Source organism: Vulpes lagopus, chromosome 10 (assembly GCF_018345385.1).
Source record: "Vulpes lagopus strain Blue_001 chromosome 10, ASM1834538v1, whole genome shotgun sequence".
NCBI lineage: Eukaryota > Metazoa > Chordata > Mammalia > Carnivora > Canidae > Vulpes > Vulpes lagopus.
Genome location: NC_054833.1, coordinates 14,677 through 42,199, shown reverse-complemented (window position 1 = coordinate 42,199; position 27,523 = coordinate 14,677). Strand labels below are relative to the sequence as shown.

Genomic DNA, 27,523 nt, shown 5'->3' with positions numbered 1-27,523 from the left:
TAGAGTCCCAGGATCGAGTCCCGTATCGGGCTCCCTGCATGGAGCCTGCTTCTCTCTCTTGCCTGTGTCTCTGCCTCTCTCTGTGTCTCTCATGAATAAATAAACAAAATCTTAAAAAAAAAAGAATCATAAAAAAATAAAATAAATTTCCCTGTGAAATATTTTAATACTTCGTGCATATCTCTGGTATTGTACTTAACCACATTTCATAATTATATATTTAGTGGTCTGTAGCCCCCAACTGGTCTTGAAGCTTTTTAAATATATGGATTGAAGTTTCTTTATGTATCTGTATCTCTTTCTCCTTGTAATTTCTGTCTACTTCCTACTTATTTACAAAGTTAGTACCTAGTACAATTCTTTGTACATGGTAGACACTCAATAAATTCTTTGCATAAATGAATCAATTATCTGTTGATAATTTTTAATATTATTTCCTATCTCTCTTCCATCGAACTCATGACTTTGCTGACCGTTCTTCTATATGTAGTATTCTCTTTACTGCACTCTTTACATCTTTGTTTCTTAAAGTGTAGATTAGAGGGTTAAGGGTGGGTGTGATGATTGTGTAAAAGAAAGTAAAGAACTTCCCCTTATCTTGGGATGTGCTACTATGTGGTTTCATGTACATGTAAATGATTGTTCCATAAAACAGAGTTACAACTGTGAGGTGGGAACCACATGTATTGAGGACCTTATGCCACCTTGTTGCTGACTTGATCCTCATGACAGCTTGAGTGATAACTGCATATGAGATGAGAATTAGTGACAGAGGTATTAGAAGTAATATCACTCCAAGAGCATAGACAGTGATCTCCATTACTTTTGAATAGACACACGCCATCTTGATCAATGCTGGCGTCTCACAGAAAAAATGATCCACCTCTCGGTGTCCACATCTTGGCAACTTCAGAGTCAAGGAGCAGAGAATTAAGGCACTGCCAAGACCACCTAACCAGGCAGTGAGCACCATCTTCTGGCAAAGCTGAGGGTGCATTATTACTGTGTAGTGAAGAGGTTGACAGACAGCAGCATAGCGGTCATAGGCCATCACAGCCAAGAGAAGACATTCTGTGGATCCCAGCTCAAGGGCAACAAAGGATTGAAGCACACACCCTTCATAGGTAATAGACTTTGTTGGACCCCATAGATTTACCAGCATCTGGGGGGCAATGCTTGTTGTATAACAGAGGTCCAGAAAAGACAAATTAGATAAGAAGAAATACATGGGAGTATGGAGCTGGGTGTCTAGGTAAGACACAAGAATGATGGTTGTGTTTCCTACCAGAGTCACAATATAGAAGATGAAGACAACCCCAGAAATGATGGGTTCTAATTGGGGCCAATCAGAAAACCCCAGGAGGATGAAATCTTTTGCAGAACTTCCATTGTTTGTGTCCATGGCTCCTCAGGAAAGTCTAGGAGACAAACCATGGCAATCAAAATAGCATCAGGCCTAGGTAGAAATAAAAATCTCTGAAATTTGCCATGAGTATCTCTGTTCCATTTGGACACCTATGTTAACACTTTCCTTGTGTTCAGTGCCCAAAGCCTCTCCCTGATTAATCCTAACCAGTGTGGTTCTAAAAACAACATGGTAGGGGATCCCTGGGTGGTTCAGCGGTTTAGCGCCTGCCTTGGGCCGGGGGTGGGATCCTGGGTCCCACGTCGGGCTCCTGCATGGAGCCTGCTTCTCCCACTGCCTGTGTCTCTGCCTCTCTCTCTCTCTCTCTCTCTCTGTGTGTGTGTGTCTGTTTGTCATGAATATATAAATAAAATCTTTTAAAAAAAAGTTACCATCACACCTTTGCTTCTCTGTATTTTGATTAAGTAATAAATCCATGAAGTTAATAATGGGATAGATTTTGTGTGGTTTCTTTTTAAAATTACAAATCAGCATACTTGGTCATGACAAATTTTCCCTTATCAAAGGAGTAAGTTTGAGGTAGAATGTTAAATGTCCCATTTTCTTGGGATTCGTCCCCTCATTCGGTAGCAGGATCACTTTCCATATTCACTTCTAAGTGTGTGGATACCAGCCATTGTAATGTCCATCATCACCAACCTCCTCCTTATGTTTTCCCTCCTATTCAACATTGCAGACACCTCTGTTCCTGTGTCAATTCTATTGTTCCCCATATACTGAACTTTTTGTGGCTCATGTGTTTCTGGTGCCAGGAAAAATTGTCTTTCTTTTTAACCTTGGTTTCCATGTACAAATGCTATGTGTTTCTTGGAATACCTTCTGTGACTGCTATTAAACCATTTAAGAAGCCTATTGATTTGTTGCAGAGTTAAAAACTGAATGAATTCAGGACACGTGGGTGGCTCAGTGGTTGGGTGTCTGCTTTTGGCTCAGGTTATGATCCCAGGGTCCCGGGATCAAGTCCTGCATTGGGTTCCCCACAGAAAGCCTGATTCTCCCTATGCCTCTGTCTCTGCCTCTCTGTCTCTCTCATGAATAAATAAGGTCTTAAAAAACTGAAAGAATTCTAGAAACATTTGGTTACCCTATATATACAGCACACAACTGTGTTAATGCCTACTTACCTGGCATTCAGCAAAAGTAGCTAGGTAGGTTGAACAAGAAGTTGAACAAGAAGCAGCTCAGTAAAAAGTCAATGAGATGTTTCCCCTGTGGAATTTACCAATTATATGAATCAATCCTCTGTCTGCTTCAGAACTGTATTTGTAAAACCTCATTTAAATTCTGAAAGATTACAGAAAAGAGATTAAGAACACATAAATTTCACTATTTCTGAATAATTGATCATATCATTAAAGTAGGTGGAATGTTTAATGACTGAATTAGTTTATACATTTTTAATTTTTTTTTAGTTTAAAAATGTTTTATGAATATGACCATGAAATTCTGACCTAGGGTGCTTTATATTCATAGTGTGTTTGGGACCAAGGGATAAAAAACCATAATTGCAGTTTCAATGAAATATGGTAGTTACCTACAGTATATCATTGCTATTAGCAGGTTAGTTAGAACATGAAAATCTTATAATCATGAAGGAACTGTTATTACCATTATTTTTATGAGATTTGGATATAGTTTTCCTCATTACAATATGGAGATTTAATTTAGTAATGCGAATTTTTTATGTGGTAGGAGGTTGGCTAAGTTGGGCATAGTGCTTAAGAGCAAAGACTCTAAACCCAGAGCTTGGTGTCAAATCCCAGCTTCACTACTGGGAGGTAGCATGTCCCTGGGCAGTTATGTAACCTCTTTGTGCACTAGATTCTCTATGTTTTCAGTGATGATAATAATTTCCTGAAAGGGAGGTGGTGAGGGTTAGTATTTGTGAAAGCACTAGGAATTGTGCTTCGTTCATATTTAATTCTCAAAATTAAAATTGTATTCATCTATCTACACATTATTCTTTTCACTCCTTACTGTTTTCATTATTCACACTTTGATTTTACCATGATGGTCTAGAACTAAACTGGGATAGTTAACATCTCATGTTTGCATAACTTTTCAAAAGCACAGACACTCATGTACACAAAAGTGCCCATAAGCATGATGTACCTACTGAACTGATAAACCCAGAGGTAGGAGAGGATAGAGGACTTAGTTCCCAACATGCCTTGATTACAAAATGCACCTGGGGTTCTTTGACCACATAAGGTTGGGAGAGTGTTGGGAATTAAAAGGCCATAGGATTTAAGAGTTGAAATAGACTCAGAAACCATGATCCATCCTTCTGCTCCTGAAGGAGGTCTTCCACAGAATGTTCACACAGTTCCTGTTCTCAGAGCGTTATGGCTGTCCTTTGATCTGTGCCTCATCCCTACTCTTTATGTTGAGCTCAGAGAAGCCTCTTTAACATCCAGGCACTGGTTCTTTTCCTTTTTCTGGAAATAACATGGAATAAGTCAATTCAACATGGTTTCATTAAAAGAACAGTTTTTTTAAATACAATAACAGAACATAGAGACTCCTAACTCTGGGAAACGAACTAGGGGTGGTGGAAGGGGAGGAGGGTGGGGGGTGGGGGTGAATGGGTGACGGGCACTGAGGGGGGCACTTGAGGGGATGAGCACTGGGTGTTATTCTGTATGTTGGCAAATTGAACACCAATAAAAAATAAATTTATTATAAAACATATAGAAAAAAGTAAAAGCTTAATGAGTTAAGGTGAATATTCTTGCTTCTTTTTGTGCCTTGACCAATCATTACCCCTCGTTCCCAACGTATCCACTATTAGTGTTTATAGTAATCACCTCCTTGTATTTTAATACCTTGATAATGAAAATATGCATCTCTAGATAATATTGTTTAGTCCAACTCATTAAAAATTGTGTACATGTCTTTTGAGTTCCCTTAATGTTAGAACCTATTATCAAATATTCTCTTCGGTTTATGTTTCCAGACTAGTTGTATATGGTTATCAGCTTCTGCTAACTATGTATATTTAATTACCATGCTTTTCTGGTTGCTATCCATTGCACTCACCATGGTTTATTGAATGTCTTGGATTAGTGAGTTGAGAAGTGAATACATTACTTCAGGTGTGCTTTGTAAAAAAGAGGCATGTGATGTTTTCACTGAAAAGGTTTTCATTTTTCACGGTATGGACTTCAGTTTCTAATAGCTTAGCACAATTTTACATTTGACTTTGTTCAGTGAAATGTAAGACAAATGAAGCAAACATATATATAATTTCAATGTACATAATGATGTGGAGACAAAATTAGAAACAAAACTAGAACATATTTACCTTTCGGAAGGAAGAATTCACAGCTATCTTGTCTTTTGTAGTTTAAAGGTACCTATATTCCCATTCTGATGAGTCTTCACTTCACAGGTAATCAGAAGGATTCTGGTTTGGCAAGTTACTAAGTCCATGGAATACTGATTAGCCACAACTTTGTTGTACAAACACCATAATTATATTTGCATGAAATGCAAAAGCTGACCTAAGATTCAGTGAAATCTCTATTTAATGTGGATGGAGGAGAGAAACTTGATGTGCAACTGGTAGAAAAGTTGATGAATTTGGCTTGTTAAATGTATTTTTGTTGGGATATTTGTAGTCTTTTCATGTGGACTTTTGTTAGACACATTTGTGGGTGGTTCTTTACCCAATTAAACCAGGAATGCCCTCTGTTGCTCTATGTGTGCTCCAAAAAGTGTTTATTAGGGCTCCAAAGGCTAGTATGTTAACAGGGTGTAGACCATGGGGACTGGTGCTCCACAGAGATGATTAACAGATCTTAGACTGAGGTCAGAGGCTTATCTAAACAACTATTTTAGAAAGATTTCCCTTCAGACATTGGATTTTTCTTGCCTTTCCCCTTTTTGTTATTCTCCATGAAAATTAATCTCAGAGGTGAATTTATGTATGTATGAAATTTACTGTTGAAGACTGAAAATCTGTAAACCATGTCTATAAAAATGAACACATTTAATTGAACTTTGTTTTCTCTTTTTGGGTAAGATATCAATCAAGTTGGAGAAATATAGGCAATTGTCTAGTGTTGTGTCTGCAGGAAAGAAAATACTTGCTAAAAGGTTTTTTAAAAAAAATTATGGAATAATCTTAATTCTGTGGTTTGTGAGCCTTATCATAGTTGTTCCTATTTTCAATGAAGTAAATACAGTATCATGAACATATTTTCGCCTACCATTCAATCCAAGTACTGGGATCTCTCTAACAGCTTATTGTTACCTCTATGCTTTTACATCTCCCTTGTTCTTACCTGACTGCCAGGGAAATAATCTTGAATTTGGTGTTCATCACGCACTTGCATTAGAATATAACTTCTATATCAACAGATTCACATACATATGTCAATGCCTAAATAGCATGTATTTTAAGGTTTAGCTTATTTGAACATTCACAAAAGATATTGTAGCTTATATGTGGTTTTGGGACTCTCCCTTTTTCACCTAACATTTTGTCACTGAGATTATCCAATACTTTTTGTGTCACTGTGATTCATTTATTTCCACTACTGTATAATATACCATCGTGTGGATATAGTAGAATCATTAAAAAAATAATCATTTTGCGTCTTCACTCATGATGGCCATTTTTCCTGATTACAGTTCTTGGCTCATATGAAAGGCTTTAGGATACACAATTTTATGTCTCTTGCAGCATGTATGCAGGAAGGTCTTTTGAGTATATGCCTAGGACAGGAATTGCTGGCTATGGAATAAGCAAGCTTTACAAGGTATTATCTCCCAAAGTGGTTCTATTTTAAAAAAAATTATGACTTAGCTGGCTGCCAGTTCTATTAATTTATCCCACCCTTGTTTTGTATAAATTATTCCAATGATCTACATTTTCTACACTGCCTGGCCTTGGGGACTTTTAAATCATGCCAACTGAGAAAAATGGCAGGATGGAGGAATAGGGGTCTTTGTTTCACTTACTCCCCTGAATTTAGCTAACTATCAAATCATCCTGAACACCTCTGAATTCAACCTGAGATATGAGAAAAGAATGGCCAGAATTCTAGAAAGAGAAAAGTGACCACTTTTTACAAGTTTAAAATTTTCTATTTTTTTCCTTTTTTCCCATTTCAAGTAGTTTCTTTTATGAACTCTTTGTTTTTAAGCCTTTTTTAAAACTTCCATTTTTTACACTTATATTCTTCATTTTTGGCTTCCTTTCATTGTATTCTAGTTTTGTGTGTGTGTGTGTGTGTATATATATATATAATATATATATATTTTTAAATTTCTTTTAAATTCTGAAATTTAGTGTCTTGTAACACAGAAAAAAATACACTCAGGACCAAATGGATCACCCTGTTTTGTCCTCTCTGTGAGAATATATTCTCTATCTCTCCCCTTTTTCTTTTTTTCTTTTCTTTTCTGGTTTCTGGCCTCTTGGATTTCTCTAGTACATATTTCCCTTGGGTCATGGCTGATACTTTTGATAGTGCTCACTCATTCATCCATTCATCCATTCCTCTCTGGACAAAATGACTAGAAGGAAGAATTCATAACGGTTACCAGCTTGGCTTAAAAAAAAAAGCATAAAAGACTAAGAGAATCTCTTAGTGCAGAAATGGTATCTAATCAGGCCAAAATTAAAAATGCTATAACTGAGATACAGTCTAAGTTGGATACTCTAACTGCTACAGTAAATGAGGCAAAGAGAATAAGTGACATAGAAGACAAGTTGATGGAAAGGAAGCAAGCTGAGGAAAAGAGACAAAAACAACTGATGGACCAAGAGGGGAAGCTTTGACATATCAATGATGCCATGAAATGCAGCAATATCAGAATTATTGGGGTGCTGAGGGGAAAGAGAGAGAGAGAGAGAGAGAGAGAACGAACCAGAAGGTATACTTGAGCAAATCATAGCTGAGAACTTCCCTAATCTTGGGAAGAAAATAGGCATTCATATCCAAGAGGTAGAGAGGACCCCTCCCCAAATCAACAAAAATAGATAAAAACTCTGACACAGCTTGAAGTCTGGCATCATGATGCCCCCAGCTTTGGATTTCTTTTTAAGCATTCCTCTGACTATTCAGGGTCTTTTATGATTCCATACAAATTTTAGAATTATTTGTTCCAACTCTCTGAAAAATGTCCAATTTTAACAGGGATTACTAGGGGTAGCACAGACATTTTCACAATTTCTTCTTCTAACCCATGAGAATGGAATGTTTTCTCATATAGGTCTTCCTCAATTTCCTTCCTTTTTTTTTTTTTAATTTTTATTTATTTATGATAGTCACACAGAGAGAGAGAGAGAGAGAGAGAGAGAGAGAGAGGCAGAGACACAGGCAGAGGGAGAAGCAGGTTCCATGCACCGGGAGCCTGATGTGGGATTCGATCCCGGGTCTCCAGGATCGCGCCCTGGGCCAAAGGCAGGCGCCAAACCGCTGCACCACCCAGGGTTCCCTTTTTTTCCCTTTTTTTTTTTTTTTAAATTTTTATTTACCTCAATTTCCTTCCTAAATGTTCTGTAGTTTTTTTTAGCATACAGATCTCTTTTTCTATTTTAATTTTTTATTTACAAATTTTTATTTATTTTTATTATTTAATTTTATTTTTTACAGTTAAGATCTTTTTTTTTTATAAATTTATTTTTTATTGGTGTTCAATTTGCCCACATACAGAATAGCACTCAGTGCTCATATGGTTCTTGGATATTCTCTTGCTGATATGATGAATCACATTGAGTGTTGAACCAGCCTTGTGTCCTGGGAATAAATCCTACTTGCTCATGGTGAATAATTTTCTTAATGTACTGTTGGATGCTATTGGGTAGTGTCTTGTTGAGAATTTTTGCATTCATGTTCATCAGGGATATTGGCTTATAATTCTTTTTGGTGGGGTCTTTGTCTGGTTTTGGAATTAAGGTGATGCTGACCTCATAGAACGAATTTGGAAGTACTCCATCTCTTTCTATCTTTCCAGACAGCTTTAGTAGAATAGATATGGTTTCTTCTTTAAACGTTTGATAAAATTCCCCAGGGAAGCCATCTGGCCCTGGACTTTTGTGTCCTGGGAGGTTTTTGATGACTGCTTCAATTTCCTCCCTGGTTATTGGCCTGATCAGGTTTCTATTTCTTCCTGTTCCAGTTTTGGTAGTTTGTGGCTGTCCAGAAATGCGTCCATTTCACCTAGATTGCCTAATTTATTGGCGTATAGCTGTTCATAATGTTTCTTTTTAATAATAAATTTATTTTTTATTGGTGTTCAATTAGCTAACATACAAAATAACACCCAGTGCTCATCCCGTCAAGTGCCCCCCTCAGTGCCCGTCATCCATTCACCCCCACCCCCCACCCTCCTCCCCTTCCACCATCCCTACTTTGTTTCCCAGAGTTAGGAGTCTTTATGTTCTGTCTCCCTTTCTGATATTTCCCGCACATTTCTTCTCCCTTCCCTTCTATTCCCTTTCACTACTATTTATATTTCCCAAATGAATGGGACCATAAAATGTCCTTCCCCGATTGACATCAGCATATCATTATCATTCAGCATAATACCCTCCAGTTCCATCCACGTCGAAGCAAATGGTGGGTATTTGTCATTTCTAATGGATGAGTAATATTCCATTGTATACACAAACCACATCTTCTTTATCCATTCACCTTTCAGTGGACACCGAGGCTCCTTCCACAGTTTGGCTATTGTGGACATTGCTGCTAGAAACATCGGGGTGCAGGTGTCCCGGCGTTTCATTGCATCTGTATCTTTGGGGTAAATCCCCAACAGTGCAATTGCTGGGTCGTAGGGCAGATCTATTTTTAACTCTTTGAGGAACCTCCACACAGTTTTCCAGAGTGGCTGCACCAGTTCACATTCCCACCAACAGTGTAAGAGGGTTCCCTTTTCTCCGCATCCTCTCCAACATTTGTGGTTTCCTGCCTTGTTAATTTTCCCCATTCTCACTGGTGTGAGGTGGTATCTCATTGTGGTTTTGATTTGTATTTCCCTGATGGCAAGTGATGCAGAGCATTTTCTCATGTGCATGTTGGTCATGTCTATGTCTTCCTCTGTGAGATTTCTGTTCAGTTTTTGGATGGATGCTTGTATTGCTATGTATTTCCCCCTCAGGACTGCTTTTGCTGCATCCCAAAGATTTTGAACAGTTGTATCTTCATTCTCATTAGTTTCCATGAATCTTTTTAATTCTTCCTTAATTTCCTGGTTGGCCCTTTTATCTTTTAGCAAGATGGTCCTTAACCTCCACGTTTGAAGTCCTCCCAAAGTTCTTGTTGTGATTTAGTTCTAATTTCAAGGCATTATGGTCTGAAATGTGCAGGGGACAATCCCAATCGTTTGGTATCGGTTCAGACCTGATTTGTGACCCAGTATGTGGTCTATCCTGGAGAAAGTTCCATGTGCACTTGAGAAGAATGTGTATTCCATTAAGTTTGGATGTAAAGTTCTGTAGATATCTGTGAAATCCATCTGGTCCAGTGTATCATTTAAAGCTCTCGTTTCTGTGGAGATGTTGTGCTTAGAAGACCTATCTAGTATAGAAAGAGCTAGATTGAAGTCACCAAGTATAAGTGTACTATTATCTAAGTATTTCTTCACTTTAGGTATTAATTGATGGATATATTTGGCAGCTCCCACATTCGGGGCATATATATTAAGGATTGTTAAGTCTTGTTGGATAGATCCTTTAAGTATGATATAGTGTCCCTCTTCATCTCTCACTACAGTCTTCGGGGTAAATTTTAGTTTATCTGATATAAGGATGGCTACCCCTGCTTTCTTTTGAGGACCATTTGAATGGTAAATGGTTCTCCAACCTTTTATTTTCAGGCTGTAGGTGTCCTTCTAAAATGAGTCTCTTGTAGACAGCAAATAGATGGGTCCTGCTTTTTTATCCAGTCTGAAACCCTGCGCCTTTCCATGGGGTCATTAAGCCCATTCAGGTTCAGAGTTACTATTGAAAGGTATGAGTTTAGGGTCATCATGATATGTATTCAGTCCTTGTTTTTGTGGATTGTTCCACTGAACTTCTTCTTAAAGGGGAATTTTAAGAGTCCCCCTTAAAATTTCTTGCAGAGCTGGTTTGGAGGTCACATATTCTTTCAGTTCCTGCCTGTCTTGGAAGCTCTTTATCTCTCCTTCCATTTTGAATGAGAGCCTTGCTGGATAAAGTATTCTTGGTTGTATGTTCTTCTCATTTAGGACCCTGAATATATCCTGCCAGCCCTTTCTGGCCTGCCAGGTCTCTGTGGAGAGGTCTGCTGTTACCCTAATACTCCTCCCCATAAAAGTCAGGGATTTCTTGTCTCTTGCTGCTTTAAGGATCTTCTATTTTTGGAATTTGCAAGCTTCACTATTAAATGTCGAGGTGCTGAATGGTTTTTATTGATTTTAGGGGGAGATCTCCCTATTTCCTGGATCTGAATGCCTGTTTCCCTTCCCAGATTAGGAACGTTTTCAGCTATGATTGTTCAATACATATTCTGGCCCTCTGTCCCTTTTGGCGCCCTTGGGAACTCCAATTAAACATAGGTTTTTCTTCCTCAGGCTGTCGTTTATTTCCCTTAATCTATCTTCATGGTCTTTTGTCTCTTTTTCCTCAGTTTCCCTCTTTGCCATCAGTTTGTCTTCTATGTCACTCACTCGTTCTTCCGCCTCGTTAACCCTCGTCGTTAGGACTTCTAGTTTGGATTGTATCTCATTCAATGGATTTTTAATTTCTGCCTGATTGGATCTAAATTCTGTAGTCATGAAGTCTCTTGAGTCCTTTATGCTTTTTTCTAGAGCCACCAGTAGCTGTATAATGGTGCTTCTGAATTGGCTTTCTGACATTGAATTGTAATCCCGATTTTGTAACTCTGTGGGAGAGAGGACTGTTTCTCATTCTTTCTTTTGAGGTGAGGTTTTCCTTCTAGTCATTTTGCTCAGTGCAGAGTGGCCAGAAACAAGTTGTATTGGGAAAAGGAGAAAAAGAGAGGAGGGAAATAAGGAAAGAAAAGAGAAAAAGAAAAAAGGAAGAAAAAAAAGAAAAAAACAGAAGGAAACAGAAAGAAAGGGGAAAAAAGGGGGGTGGGGAAGCAAACAATTCAAAAAGCAAAAAACAAAAAAACAAAAAAACACGGGGAGTATCTTGTGTTTCTGTATACTTTAAGTCCCTTGAGTTCCCCTGAAACTGGTCCGTCTAGTTGGTCTTCTGGGGGAGGGGCCTGTTGTGCTGATTTTCAGGTGTTAGCACTTGGGGGAGCTGCTCTAACCCCTGCCTGGTGCAGGGCTCAGTGGGGGTTGTTTATGCCGTGAGGCCCCAGGAGGAACAACCACAGTGGCAGCGGCCAGCTCTGGAGCCCTGGAGTCAGCTCCTGCAGTAACTACAGAGCTCTCAGTCGCATGGGCCTGGATGCTCCAGGGTTGGGCCGCTGATCTGCTCAGCTCGGGGCAAGAGAGTCCTTGCTGTCCTGGGCCCTCTTGGCCTCTGCCTGTCCCAGTAGGAGGCCAGATCCTGGGCTGTGTCCAAGCGCCCAGTGCTCCCGGGCCTGTGCTGTTGGATTTGTGCTCCTGGTGGCACAGCCCTCTCCGTGGAGCCACCGCCCGAGCCTTCCGAGGTGCTCCGGGTCCCGCCGTGCGTGCTGCAGCCCTTAGGGAGCTTGGCACACTCTCCCCGGGGCGCAGGTGTCTGTTAGTGTCCCAGGAAGCCCGAGGGCATCCCCGCCCTCCTGGGGTCCTGCTCTAACTCCCTGCAAGGCCTTTCCCCGGGAAGATTGTTGCAGCTCCTGCTTCTCCGGGACAGGGCTCTCCTGTCCTGGGGACACTTGCCCCGGCCTTAGCCTGGCTCCTCGCGGGGCCCCTCCCCCTTGGATGCCTCTTGTTTCTTTCTTTTTTCTCCATCTTCCTACCTTGATAGAAGCACGAACTCTTCTCACTGTAGCATTCCAGCTGTTCTCTTTAAATCTCAGGCCGAATTCGTAGATTTTCAGGATGATTTGAAGGTTATCTAGGTAATTTGGTGGGGACAGGTGTCTTGGGAGACCCTACTCTTCCGCCATCTTGCCCTTTTTTATATATATATTTTAAATTTTTTATTTATTTATGATAGTCGCAGAGAGAGAGAGAGAGAGAGAGAGAGAGAGGCAGAGACATAGGCAGAGGGAGAAGCAGCCTCCATGCACCGGGAACCCGATGCCGGACTCGATCCCAGGTCTCCAGTGCCCTGGGCCAAAGGTAGGCGCTAAACCGCTGCACCACCCAGGGATCCCTTGCCCCTCCTTTTTTTTTTCTTTAAGATTTATTTATTTCTGATAGACATAGAGAGAGATAGGCAGAGACATAGGAGGAGGGAGAAGCAGGCCCATGCCGGGAGACTGATGTGGGACTCGATCCCGGGACTCCAGGATCACGCCCTGGGCCAAAGGCAGAGGATAAACTGCTGAGCCACCCAGGGATCCCCTGTATCTCCATTCTCATTAGTTTCCATGAATCTTTTTAATTCTTCTCTAATTACCTGGTTGACTCTTTCATCTTTTAGCAGGATGCTCTTTAACCTCCCTGTGTTTGTAAAGAGGCGGGGCAAGATGGCGGAAGAGTAGGGTTCCCCAAGTCACCTGTCCCCACCAAAGTACCTAGATAACCGTCAAATCATCCTGAAAACCTATGAATTCGGCCTGACATTTAGAGAACAGCTAGAATGCTAGAGTGAGAAGTGTTCACGCTTCTATCAAGGTAGGAAGAAGGTGGAGGGTGGGGAGGGGAAAAAAGAAATAAAGAAAAGGCATCCAAGGGGGAGGGGCCCCACGAGGAGCCGGGCTAAGGCCAGAGAGTGTCCCCAGGACAGGAAAGTCCCATCCTGGAGAAGTAGGTGTTTCAACAGTCTTTCCGGACGGAAAGGTGCTGGCAGGGAGTTGGAGCAGGATCCCAGGAGGGCGGGGATGTCCTCAGGCTCCCAGGGGCACCAAAAGAGCACCTGTGCACAGGGGAGAGCGTGCCACACCCTGGAGCCCAGCTCCCTAAAGGGCTGCAGCGTGCGCTGGGCTGGATCTGGGAGCAGCTCAGAGGCGGCTGGGTCAGAGGCTCTGTGCAGAGGGGGCTGTGCGGCGGGTAACGCGAATCCAGCGGCGCAGGCCCCAGACCCCAGGGTGCCAGGGACACAGCCTATGATCTGGCCTCCCCCCAGGACAGGCAGAGGCGGGGAGGGCCCAGGACAGCAAGGACGCTCCTGCCACCCAGCGGCTCCGAATTGAGATCAGCGGCCCCGCCCCCAGAGCATCCAGGCCCCTGCAGACCGAGAGCTCTGTAGTTACTGCGGGGGCTGAATCCAGAGCTCCAGAGCTGGCTGCCGCCACTGTGGTTGTTCCTCCTGGGGCCTCAGGGGGTAAACAACCCCCACTGAGACCTGCACCAGGCAGGGGGCAGAGCAGCTCCCCCAAATGCTAACACCTGAAAAAAAGCTGCTTGGGCTGTGGGTCAAAATGCATGCTCCCCATCGGCCCCCCTGACCTCGCGTGCGAGCAGCTGCAGCCTTGGAATTCTCCAGCCAACGGTCGGGTGGAGGAGTTGGGCGCTCTGGCCAGTGGCTGCTTCCTGACTTGCTGCCCAGTTTGAACACCTTGCCTTTCCCTCCCGGAAATGAGCCTCAGTCTCTCCAAGGTTGCAACCAACGCCTGGTGGGAGATGGAGGCGAAGGTGGAGTCCGAGGCCAGGGCAGAGAATCCGGAGCCGCAGCCTGAGGCCAGGCGGGAGGCCGAGGCCCATCCCGGGCCCAACACCAGGACGACATGGGACGTGGGCGCGGGGTCCGGGTAGAGCCACTCCCCGCCTCCAAGCCAAGTCAGGGACAGGAACCCAAGCTTGACTGGGCTTCGGGAGAGCGCACAGGGCTCCTCGAGGCATCCCCTCCACAGTTGGGGACAGTGCGGAGCGTCCAAGTCCGCCGGCCTCCCCGTCGGAAAGGCAGCTGTCAGCGAGCCCCTGCTGCCACACCGACTGCCTGGAGGTGCCCCTCAGCTGCGCCTTCGGAAGGCTGGGGAGGAGGTGGGCTCGCAGCCCTGGATCTTCCTGCTGGTGCCCATGCTGCTGACGGCCGCTCTGGGCATAGGCTTGCCTTACTTGCCCAGCGATACTGAAGAAAACCTCGAGGAGCAGTACACCCCCATGGGGAGCCTGGCCACGGCTGAGCGGCGCTTTGTGCAGGGGCATTTCACCACCAACTGACTCTTACAGATTCTCCAACTCCAGGAAGAGCACCGGGGTCAATTTTGTCTCCATCCTAGTGGTTTCCGGCACTGCCTCGCTGCTGCAACAAGAAATCTTAGAAGAAATTAGTACATTGGACACTGTGGTGCAGGATCTGTATGTGGCCAAGGAAAATGGGACCCAGATTGGCTATGATCGGGTGTGCGCTAAATACCAGGGTGCCTGCATGCCCTCCAACCCCCTCCTGTCTGCCTGGCGCATGAACAAGGACCTCGACCCGACAAACATCACTTTCCCGGTCTTCAACCTATCGGGTCAGCCCATTTACCTGGCTGGCACCATTGGAGGAACCTTTTTAGGCAAGAGGACAGGAAGGAACCAATTACTCGTGAAAGCCAAAGCCATGCGGCTACTGTACTACCTGAAAACTGAGAATGTGAAGGACAATGAGCGTAGCAAGATGTGGTTGATGCATTTCCTAAACCAATCTACCAACACTGAAAAGAGTTTGGCCTCGAAGAATATCCAGGTACCTGGTGGCTGGGTTTTATAGGAAGGCCAGGGAAACGTGGGAGGGATAATAATACTTTTTCTGAGGACCATAGCAGTGGCACTCCCTGATAATTCGGTGGAGCCCTTGACCTGAAGCATGGAGTGCTTTATTCCATTTGGTACTTAATCCAACTTCCTTAATCTCACACAACAAAGGATGCCACAAATCTTAACTCCTTAGTAATAATCTGGTGGAAAACACAAATCCCACATCCTCAAGGCCGGTGTGTTCGGTACAGGCATTGACTATCAGGTTTTCTAGTCAAATTATGTTGAAATTCCTACTCTTTGTTAAAGTCTTTGCTGTTTGGGGGAGCCCCTTAAAACTAGTTTGAAGTTCACTAAGATGCAAAAACATAGACACCTGAGTGGCTCAGTGGTTGAGCATCTGCCTTTGGCTCAGATCATGATCCCAGGGTCCCTGGATGGAGTCCGCACCAGGCTCCCCGCAGGGAGCCTGCTTCTCCCTTTGCCTATGTCTCTGCCTCTCTCCCTGTGTCTCTCATGAATAAATAAATAAAATATATTTTTTTTAAATGCAGAAACAAACCTTTAAGCAGAAGCTCCATGGTGTCTTTGAAAAGATAACTAGCTCAGCATTTTCCAAGTAAGTTATAGCATAGTGCTAGGCACACGCTAGCTACTCTGTAATTGTTGGGCCAGCAAGCCTACGAATACTTGTGAGTAAGCCTGGTCAAAGTGAGTCAACTACTAGAAAAAAAAGCCCTTGAACACCAGATCTTTCTGGGCAGCATTCACCAGGGCTTTGAGCTTGCTTCCCTGCCAAGGCAGAAGGACTGAACAAGCTCCAAGGTGTGTATGGCTCATTTGCTGTGGACTTAAATCAAGCTGAGCTGCTCCCTGGCCACACAGAGCCACCAACTCAGCTCTGCAGATGGGCAGAGCCACTGGCTCTAGTATCTACTTGGTTGCTCCTGCAAGGAAGAATGCTGTCACCCAAGATCTGGGCACTAGTTGCTATAAACCCTACCCCAACTCCTCCATCTCAATCTGATTCCCAGGGATTGAAACCCCCAGATTTCCCCTATGATCCTTGTGAGGCAAGACCCAAGTGGGTCTCCCAGGAAGCATCCCACAATGCTTGATGAGCTAGATGTTCACCCTGAGCTCTCTCCTTTTTCCCACTGGAGAAACCATAGGCCTGGGGGCGGGGGGCTCTCAGTGCATCGTTGTGCTGGTCTGGGGAGCGTGATGCAATCAGTATAACTGCTCCTCTTGCCCTTCTAATGCAATCCTTTTTAGTTTCTATGTTCAAGGGTTTTTTTTCAGCCCTACTCCCATTCTAGGATTTTCAAATGGTGTCTTGCCGATGGATAGTTGCTAGCTGTCCTTGTGAGGAGGACTGATGTTGGGAACCACCTGCATTGCCATCTTGATGACATCAATCCCCTCCACGCCTGGTTTCATCTTTAGACCATGCTTTCCTAACAGTTCCTGACATTTGATCTTTTCCTAGAGCCATTTCTAAAATTTAGTATTGTTTGAAGAGGCTGGGAACTTTCAAACCTAGCAGTTCCTTGTGTTCAACTTTTTCTTTAACTTCTCTCTCTCCCACTCTCCTTTCCATCATGCAATAAACTGCAAAAAGAAGCTAGATTGCACATTCCATATCCTGCCCGAAAAGATTCTTTAGTTTAACCATCCCGCTGATTCAGTGCCTTTTCTAGTTCCTATGACACCATGTGAAACAGTGCCTCTCAATTTTTGGCCACCATATACAAGGGATTCTCTTTTTACCAGTCTCCAGTCATATTCTCACCTACCTGACAGCCTCCATGGCAGCCTCCTCAAGGTCCACAAGGTTGTTAATAGCAACTTCAAGGCCTTTTGCCTTTTACTAAAAATCTCAAGATGTTCTAGCTTTTCTCTACTTACTCAGTCCCAAAGCTACTCCTGCATGTTTTGGATTTTGTTATAGTAGCAGTACCAAAGTCTATGTTAATTCTCTATTTTTCCCCAACAGATTATCTCAAAACTCAGCAGCAGAAAACAATCATCAAATTTATCATCTTTCATATTTTCTGTGGTTAAGGAATTGGGGCTTTGATGGGATGTGCTATCTTGTAGTATTGTGAGATTTAGATGTCAGCTGGGGATGCATCTATCTGAAGGCTTGAGAGGGAAGAAGATCCCTTAAAAGGTGGTTAACTCACGGGACTGGCAAGCTGAGTTGCCTATTTTTTTTGAAGGCCTCCGTTCCTCTCCATCTGGGCCTCATCACAGGGCTGCTCATCATGTAGCTGCTGGCTTCTCCCAGAACAAGGAATCCAATTGTCCTTTATGTCCCAGCCTAGAATGTCACTCAGGAGCACCTCTAATGCTAACTCTACTGGTCATACCAACTAATTTCCAACTCCATATGCAAGGAGACTAAAGGGTATAAATATCAGGAGGTGATGACAATTGAGAGCCACCATCAAGTCTGGCTACTATTTACTGTTTGTTGTTTTCTACCATAGCTATGGGTCAGATTTTTCTTCTTTGCATGCTTAGTGATTTTGTATTGGATGCTGGACCTTGTAGAGTATGCATATTTAATACTAGATTTCTTTGCTTCCCTTAAATGCTATTGGACTTTGATTTGATAGGAAGTTATTTATATATCAGGTCAATACATAAGACTTGTTTTTAAGCCTTGTTAGGTCAAATCTAGCATAGTCTTTAGTTCAGGGCTAGTTTTGCCACAGTATGAGACAAAACTCTCCCAAGTTTCTACTGAAAGCCCCAGTGAGGACTCTGCATTCTGGCTGGCCAAAACTTAAACATCTCCCAGCTCTGTATGAGCTTGGGCAACTTTTTAGCATCTATTTATCTAATTATGTTTTGCCTCAGCCCATGGGGTTTTATCCCATGCATGTGTGGTTAAGTATTTAGTAACAGACTCTGGCCAGGCTTTGCCTGACTTCAAGGAAGTTCGTTGTCCATATCCATAACTGGGGATTTGAAGACAAACTTCAAGGGAACCCCTTGCACATTTCTGAGGCATTTTATCTCTAGAGTTGCCTCCTCCCTGGCACTCAGCCTCCCATATTCCAGCCACCTCATTCCCCCTAAACTCTGCTTGTTCTCCTCAACTTAGAGAAAATGCTGTGTTTTGCCTAGATTCTCCTTCCTGGGCTGCAGTCTAGAAAATGTCTCTAAGGAGGTCAGAGAGATTCTATGGTTCACCTCATTTATTTCCTTTTTTCCAGGGATTATAGTCCTCCACTGTTTGTTGCCCAGTTTCTGAAAACAGTTGTTCAATACATTTTGTCCCATTATTTACAGTAAGAGGGCAGTCTTTCAATTATCAGAGCTGGAAACAGAAATCTCCTTTTTTCCTATTTATGTCATTCATTTTGCTATCTGAGTTTACTGTTTGGGTTCACTCTAGTTCATCTCCTTGAAGTAGGCTTTGAAGTAAATTAATTATAGGGGACTTCAGTATATCTGGAAAATCCCTTTTCTCTTTCAATAAGTTAATAGCCATGTAGTACAGAAAATGATCTCATAATTCCCTTGATTGGCTCTTAAACCTTCTAAAATAACAACCAAAAGATTTTGCTTTAACAAAGTAAATACATTTACAAGGAAATTGCAGGAGAGACTGATGAATATATATGTCATTTGCCCAGAAAGTTCAGAAAAGTTCTTCCATATAACCTTTTTGCCTTCAAATCTAACTCTGGGAAACGAACAAGGGGTGGTGGAAAGGGAGGTGGGCGGGGGGTGGGGGTGACTGGGTGATGGGCACTGAGGGGGGCACTTGATGGGATGAGCACACAGGTGTTATGCTATATGTTGGCAAATTGAACTCCAATTAAAAAAAGCAAAGAATAAATCATCATTATAAATAATATCCATAAATAAAAAATTAAAAAAAAAATAAAGTAAAAAAAAAAGGGGATCCCTGGGTGGCGCAGCGGTTTGGCGCCTGCCTTTGGCCCAGGGCGCGATCCTGGAGACCCGGGATCGAATCCCACATCAGGCTCCCGGTGCATGGAGCCTGCTTCTCCCTCCGCCTGTGTCTCTGCCTCTCTCTCTCTCTCTCTGTGACTATCATAAATAAATAAAAAATTTAAAAAAAAATAATAAAGTAAATAATATCCTTTTATGCTGCAATTCTGCAAAATAAGATGACTCTTACCCTTTATTCCCACTCCCTCCCCCCAACTTTTTTTTTCTTTTCTTGATGGACAAAATCCTTGAGGTGACTGAGGTATAACTTTGTTGGTTAATGTTTGTCAAAGTATACAGCCATATTGTCTAAAGTTAAAGAATATGTTGGCCATATAAGAATCAAATTATAAATTTTTTTTTTAATTTTTATTTATTTATGATTGTCACAGAGAGATAGAGAGAGAGGCAGAGACACAGGCAGAGGGAGAAGCAGGCTCCATGCACCGGGAGCCCGACGTGGGATTCGATCCCGGGTCTCCAGGATCGCGCCCTGGGCCAAAGGCAGGCCTCAAACCGCTGCGCCACCCAGGGATCCCAAGAATCAAATTATAGAGGCACCTAGCTGGCTCAGTCAGTAGAGCATGTGACTCTTGATCATCAGGGTTGTGAGTTCAAGCCCTATGCTGGGTGTAGAGGTTACTTAAAAAAAAAAAAAAAAGGGACGCCTGGGTGGCTCAGTGGTTGAGCATCTGCCTTCCACTCAGGGCATGATCCTAGAGTTCCGGGATTGAGTCCCACATCGGGCTCCCCGCAGGGAGTCTGCTTCTTCCTCTGCCTGTGTCTCTGCCTCTCTTTCTGTGTCTCTCATGAATAAATAAATAAAATATTTTAAAATAAAAATAAATAAATACAAATTAAAAAATGTCAGCTGAGAGTAACCTTAAGAAAAGATAATCAAATTATAACATGGCTATACTTATAAAGAAGAATATACAGGCACTTATAATTACCACTTTGATTTGACACTAAGTCAACAACTGATATCTGTTATTGTATTATATGTACATACATATGTATATATGTGTACATATAGATACGCATATATGTACATATATATGTGTACATATGCACACATACTTTGTACGTAATACATAATAAAATACTTATTATCTGAGGCTGTGCAGAGGAAAACTGATACTCGTAGCAACTGTACATTTAAAATGATCTTACTGTTTGTTTTTCTAGCGTCAATAGAGAATATCAGCATTTATGTTCTATTTTTGCATAGATAATTGAATATATTCTTTTCTTGGAAAAGAAAAAGGCTCTAAGAATTCTAAAGTTCAAGATTTTCTTAGAGGGCATCTGACCTGAATCATACAGTGGAACTGCTGCGGACTTCATAATCTTTAGTCTGCACGGATGATGCCCTGAGACATAATCCTTCTGCCCAGATTTTCTTCAAGAGGTAGAGCAGGAATTGCAAATGGAATCAGAATCCAGGAAGAGCCATTATGACCACATTTCCTGTTAGGCATTTCGGTCCTGATAGGAAGAATAGACTCAGAGAATATCCTACTACAAGAGAGAAGGTAGAAGAGAGGTAGTTGTTAACACTTCTTTCTTTTTGGCAACAGCTATCTAAACCTCTTTTCTAGCGTCAAAAGCATGCAATTTGATCATTTCACAAATATTTTTTCAAAAATATTTGCATTGTGGTAGACACTCTTCTAGATACAAACCATAAAGCAATGTACAAGATAAACAGAAGTCCCTGCCCCTGTGGAATTTACACTCTAGTGGCTGAGGAAGAAAACAGACAAGATAAATAATTAAATACACAGTAAATTAGGAGGTTGTAACTGTTAGGGAGCAACCTAATAGCAATTACTATGAAGTCCAGCAAGATAATGTGAGACCTCATCACTAAATAGGAATGTGTGTGTACCTGTATACACAAGTTAGTGTCTGTGTGTGTGTACACGTGTGTTAGTAAGCAGGGCAGGAAATTGCCACATTGGTATATGACCGAACTGGGAAGAAATGAAAGCTTATTCTTATAAGTATGTTAACATACATTAACCTGGAAAATAAATTTAGGTAAAGGAAGTTCAATACTCCTACATATTATCAATCATGATTATTATTTTATTCTCTTTTCTAAAATGGCTTGGGAACAGCATCAACTTTCTGGGTACCAACGTGGAAATTGATTTTGAATAATAAAGTATGTACTTTATTTTAACAGAATGTATTAGATTTAAGGGTTCACTGTAAGGTTTTTAGTTTTTAGTAAGTAGAAAAACATTTTTTAAAAACATGACATTCCAGGGGGACTTCATAATAAAAAGCCCACACCTCGTTATTTTGCCATAACAAAAGTCTTCACTCACTGGACATTCCAGCCAAGCCCTCCAGATCTTCAGCACATTCTGGTGTGTGGAAGGATACTCTTAAAATGCAGGAATCATTCAATTTGTTTTACGGAGGACCACCTCTTTGAAAGTAGAAGAGAAAAAGGAATTACATAATGTAACACAACTAAATCCCATCAAAGGGACATTTTTTCTCAAGTCCAACGTGATATTTGTGCCCTAAACAATTGAGAATCAGCAAAGCAGACACTATAAAGCACTTGGAGGCAGTGTGACTTTAGGGATACACAAGATCCAGTATCTAGCAACAGAGAACTATAGCAAAAGGCACTGGCATATGCTTTCAGGCAAAATAAGTGATTATGTTTTGTATAGGCATGTCAGATGTTCAGAGCCTTCTTAAGGGATTCAGAATGGTACGATATTTTTCATCCTCTGTTATAATGTTGGTCCAACAAAATAAAACTCGCACACTTAAAAGCTTCAGGCTGACTAAGCCCATGTGACAGGCAATTCATTCAAATAATTACTATCATCAACAACACAAAGAAAAAATCAGCAAGAGCATGATGTTAAAAGACCTTGAAAAAAAATAATGAAATGAAATAAATATGTTTTCTTCCTCCAAAATAAAAACTATACTCCAGGTGTTAAACTGCTATGGAAATTATAAAAGAAATGTTAATAGGAAAAACACACAACTCATCAATAAAAACCCAAAGCCAATTATATCTTGAGCCAAGAATCAATTGCAAGCCATGCTAGAGCTATTAAAGCTTTTTAAAAGTCATTTATTGAAAAAACAGATATTTGGCATAGAGATGGCTGAGCCTAAAACACCCTTAGTAGGTATGCGTACTTTTGAATAGATGTTACCAATAGAAGTAGCAGTCATTAGTCCCTCTTACTCTCTCTCTCTACCTTTCTTTCTCCTCCCTCTCTCTCTACTATTCTCTTCCTCTCTGTCTCTGTCTCTCTCACACACACAATTGCAAACTAGATTCCCAAATATATTAACCCTTTATGGTTTTACTTTCCATTTTTCTCTTTTTACTGAGTTATTTTCCCCACAATTATTTTCTCAGTAAGTATTCTCCAAACTAGGCAACTAATGAAATCATACAAATATACACCCATGTCAACAAACACGGACCTTTTTTTCTTGGTTTTTGTCTTCTACCCATACTGGTTACACCTCTAAAGCAGTCTTTTACAATGTTATTCAAATAACATGCCACCAGATATTGTTCCCTCTAAAAGTGCACCTGTGACTTTCATCAAGTCTAAAGGAAATTCTGTGAACACACTACTGCTGCTAGGTTCAAGAGTCAAAGAGGGGACAGGGTTTTATGAATTTTTCAGATTGCTGACCAAGAAATATAGTTCATTTCCTACGTTATCTATATCATTTAAAAGAGAAGGTCATAATATTTCTGGAACAGAAATTTGGTAAATTTAAAAACAAACAATAGCTTGCTTTTATTTCAATACTTTCTCTGGTGTTTAAAAGGAAATACATTATTGAGGCCTTTGGCCAACAATTTGTTACTAATAAAATGAATAATAGCTAGTGTGTTGCACAATTCCTTTGCCAGTAAGCAATGAATAAGTATAATCTATAATTTCAATAACTTTTGCAATAATATTTACAGATTTTCCACACAACTGATGGCTTATTTCATCCTCACACAGACAAATATGTACAAGACAAGCCATTGTCCCACCGCATGCTTTTGTTATCTTGCTGAAATGTGGTGAAATGCATTGCAGTTTCATATGACTTCAGGAATGTTGAGAAATACTTTGTCCATTCCCTGAGAAAAAGCTTCATAATTTTCTTCATATGAATTCCATTCCCAGTTGGTTCACTCCTGTATTAGCATTTTGAGACCAAAAACTTTTCAGCAGACTGTTTTTCTGGGGTGAAACTCTATTTAATCACATGCTGTGATAGGGGACTTTGTCCCCATTGTCGTTGGTTAGAAGGAATAGGTGATTTTGAAAGTTTCTAATCAACAATGGCTACTTGCCTCAATTTGACTAAGGGATCCTCACCTAATCAAAGGAAGAATCTTAAAGTCACTGATGGTTGCCAGCACCAAAGGATGCATATATGAAGATCCAAGATCAATTTAGGTTATATTGTACTATATATTACTTTACCAGCTTTATTTGAGGGTCAGCTGTGCTGAGAAGCAGTTGGGTGTACTTACAAATCAAGTTTGAAAGTACCTAGGTTTCCCTGTACATGTTCAGAAATGCAAAGATGATAACCCTGTCTATACGTTTTGTAAGAGCAGAGGTAGTTATCCTATATAAGGAGGAACATAAGCACAATATATATGTACATATATATGAACACACTGACACTGAATTTTATACATCAGGTCCAGTTATCATGGAAACAACTCCAAAACCAAGGCAGGGGGAGGGAAAGAGAAAAGTAATGCATATAGAAAGGCAACATTCTGTCCGCTAGCCACCCTCCCATCCCAGAGAGAAAATCTTCCCATTTGTGCCTGGGAGTAGATGGTGCGCTCAGGGCTCACAAAGGATTGAAGGCCTAGAGGGTAGTGTGGTGGTGATGATGATGGCCGAATGCTGTGCAGGGGCTTAGGAAATGGATACTTCTGGGGATGAGTGGGAGAACGTGACCCAGAGGTGTAGAGTACCTTGGGTGAGTGTAAATGGGAGGTGAAAGTTGTGGCATGTTTCCTTTAAATTCCCAGAATTTACATTCTGTTTCTTGGTGTAGTGCTGACAGGCTGCCAATGCAAAGAACAAGCATGTGTGACTATTCTGCTGGGGCACAGTGCTGATCCAAATGTTATGGACAACAAGGGCAACACCGCTCTCCATTATGTGGCCTTTGAGCAGAATGTCTCAATAGAGAAGCTGCTTTTTACACACAAAGGAGATAGAGAGGCAAAAAACAAGGTACAGATCAACTTATTTTTTTACAAAGTAGTTGACATTATAAATATATATATATATTATACAGCTGCAAAAGGTTTTATTCTATATATATGTATGTATATATGAACACATCGAGCATGTCTGCATGTCTACATAACCTGTGTTCAGGTTCTGTTTGAGAAATAAGTGGACTGACAGAATAGATACTATTTCTTTGAGAGAGAGAGAATGCATGAGTGGGGTGAAGGGCAGAGGGAGAGAGAGACAATCTCAAGCAGTCTCCCAACTGAACATGGATGGAGCCCGACAGGGGGCTCAACCCCACAATCCTAAGATCATGACCAGAGTCAAAATCAAGAGTCTGATGCTCAACAAACAGCAACCAAGGCATCAGGAAATTTCAGTATTTTTAAAGAAAACTTTTGTAAAGTAAATATTTTTGAAATAGCAATAAAAATTTATATTTGCTATTTTTAAATTTTTTTTTCCAAAGAGGGATACAACAAAAATTCTAAGTCCCAGGGACTTAGCACAATGACTTACAATCTTTCTACACAGAACCAGTGTAACCTAGCAACACTGCTAAACATGAATGCACCTGTGCACATCAGAAGCTGGCATCGCTGTGCATACGCACAGAGGGCTGTCGCTAAGGGTGCCCAAAGCATATGTGCAATGAGGCCCAAGCCTCTCAAATCTCTTTGATCCCCTGTGAGCTGGGCTGGCTTCCCTTCAGATGTTGGTGGGAATGGCTGAGTGTTTGGGGACATCTGTAAAAGCCTCTGGGGTGTGGAAAAGTAGTCTTCCGGGCCCGAGTGGCTCAGTGGTTGAGGGTCTTCCTTTGGCTTCGGTCATGATCCAGGGGTCCTGGGATCAAGTCCTGCATTGGACACCCCACAGGGACCCTGCTTCTCCCTCTGCCTATGTCTCTGCCTCTCTCTGTATCTCTCATTTGAAAATAAAATTATCTTAAAAAAATAAAAAACTGTTGGGATCCCTGGGTGGCGCAGCGGTTTGGCGCCTGCCTTTGGCCCGGGGCGCGATCCTGGAGACCCGGGATCGAATCCCACGTCGGGCTCCCGGTGCATGGAGCCTGCTTCTTCCTCTGCCTGTGTCTCTGCCTCTCTCTCTCTCTCTGTGACTATCATAAATAAATAATAAAAAAAAATTAAAAAATAAAAAACTGTATCTCAAAGTAACTTCAAAGAATTGAGAAGGAATAATTCTAACTATAAGAAGTGATTAAAAATGAGACTATAAGCAGCTGATGAATTACACTAATCCCACTAAAAAACAGGCTTCAATAGTTTAGTGATTAATATCAAATATGAATCTTTTCTCCATCCTAAGATGTATCATGATAACTTCATCAAAAATTGTAATTGTGGAAAGAAGACAAGCAGAAAAGTAATTTCTAGAATGAATTTCTAGAAAGTTATTAGAAGATGCTGAAAGACTGTGTAGGAAAGTCTCCCAGCTGATTTGGCCGGGAGAACACTGTGATGCTCCGGGCTCAGAGATGCCAGGCAGGAGGATGCCGAACACCTCAACACTGAGAGGGGCTCTTTTCCTTTAGCCCCGGGGACAGCAGACCCCAAGGAGCCCCAGGAAAGAAAGCCACTGTACTCTGTAATCCACAACCTCTGCTCCCATGACCAAGAGTAACTGCTTTTTCAACCCCTTCACTCAAAAGCGGAGTTTTTTCTCAATCTTGGCATTACTGACACTTTAGGTTGGATGATTTGTTATGGGGGGCCTGTCCTGTCCTTTATAGGATGTGTAACAGTGCCCCTGAGGACCCCAAGTGCTGCAAGATCACTTTTCCCCCAACACCCCCTCTTCCACAACATCTGAAAACCACTGTTCTATAGAGAAGCTCAGCAGTCACCAAGCCCTGTCCAGACACAAAGAGCTTCCAATCAGCCTTTTAACACCTCACTATCAGATACAGGCAGATAACCAAGAGTTAACAGACCTCTGACAAAATCAACACCAAGCAAACAGAAACAAAGTTCCAGAGTAAATACACATTGTGAATGAAACAAGATTTAAAGTAAGAACAAAACCACTCTACTGAGAAGCCATCAACCAGCAGAAATAGCTTCAGGTTAACAGCACAGAATCCACCAGAGTCAGACCACAGGGGTTCAAGGCAAGCTCCACCACCTAACCAGCTGTGTAACTGGAGTCAAATCCGTGCCTTACTCTTCTAATCTTCATCCCCATTTTGAAGCGATGAGGATTAGTATGTAACTCTTAGGGTTGCTGGAAGAATTAAACACGGGATTTAGGACTTTGACAAGCACATGGAACCATAGTGAGGAATCGATAAATAAGGGATTTCTTTGGTTTGTTTTAATTATTCTTAAAAACATTTGGTACTGTATCCATGAAGTAACACTGGGATGCTACGGAAAAGGAACAGATACACTCTAGCCCACATACCGCCCACAAGAAAAATAATTGAATTAAAATTATGGCAGGAAATTCTTTAAAAATTAAATAGAGAAATAAAAATAAAAGTTGAGGATCCATCTCAGAAAGCAAAATCTGAGAAAAGAACAAAAAAATAAGGCCTACTAAACCAGAATGATCAACTTGCACCTAAAAGAAATTCCAGAAAGAGCAGAGGGAATAAAATCACTGAGGAAATAAGAACTGAAGAACACAAGTGTCCAAATGGAAAAGGCCCAGGGCATCTACGCACCGCAATAAACACAACAATAACAGATGTGTATAGACCACCCCCAACACTGACACTAACTGTGCAATTCCTGCCTCAACCCATGTTTGCCTGACTGATTTTCTTAAACAAACAACCTTCAAATCTCATTGAACTAGCTGTGTAATCACTTCTTAAATGAGCCATCCCTAGAATGTAAGCAAATGCTTCCAACCCATGCCCCCTATTATACGCTCTAAGAAGCAATAGCCTGATTTTATCTCGGTTGTAATTTAACACTTATTTAAGTATTATCTGAGTATTGATTTCAAGAGTTGCATGGCTGAGGACCACGATGCCTGCTTTCTGCCATCGTCTGCCCTTCACTGAATACAGTACGATATGCAGTTAAGTACTTTTTATACAAATGGGCTTTATAATAAAATCACTGATTCCTTGGAAATACAGTGCATTTTCACCCGTAAATACCTCTGCCACAAAGTTCTGTGG

General features: G+C 41.6%; 1 protein-coding gene across 6 annotated transcripts; it reads right to left on the bottom strand.

Moving 5' to 3' along the window:
* Nucleotides 1–79: 79 nt before the first annotated feature.
* LOC121500677 (olfactory receptor 2W1-like) lies at nt 80–25,285 on the bottom strand. Of its 6 annotated transcripts, none has more exons than XM_041772607.1 (4): nt 21,454–25,285; nt 20,431–20,638; nt 2,551–3,864; nt 80–1,418 (listed from the first exon to the last, which is right to left on the bottom strand). In XM_041772607.1, exon 4 carries the CDS (start codon nt 1,400–1,402, stop codon nt 458–460), a length of 945 nt encoding a protein of 314 aa, XP_041628541.1. In that variant the 5' UTR covers nt 1,403–1,418; nt 2,551–3,864; nt 20,431–20,638; nt 21,454–25,285; the 3' UTR covers nt 80–457. The 6 variants fall into 6 exon arrangements, with proteins under 6 accessions (XP_041628541.1, XP_041628542.1, XP_041628544.1 ...); XM_041772608.1 differs by having other exon boundaries at nt 2,551–2,710; nt 3,615–3,864; nt 20,431–21,458; XM_041772610.1 differs by having other exon boundaries at nt 2,551–2,635; nt 3,615–3,864; nt 20,431–21,458.
* Nucleotides 25,286–27,523: the final 2,238 nt, after the last annotated feature.

Excerpts from the sequence above, each read along its gene's own strand:
- LOC121500677 (XM_041772607.1), bottom strand. The coding sequence starts at position 1,402 with ATGGACACAAACAATGGAAGTTCTGCAAAAGATTTCATCCTCCTGGGG.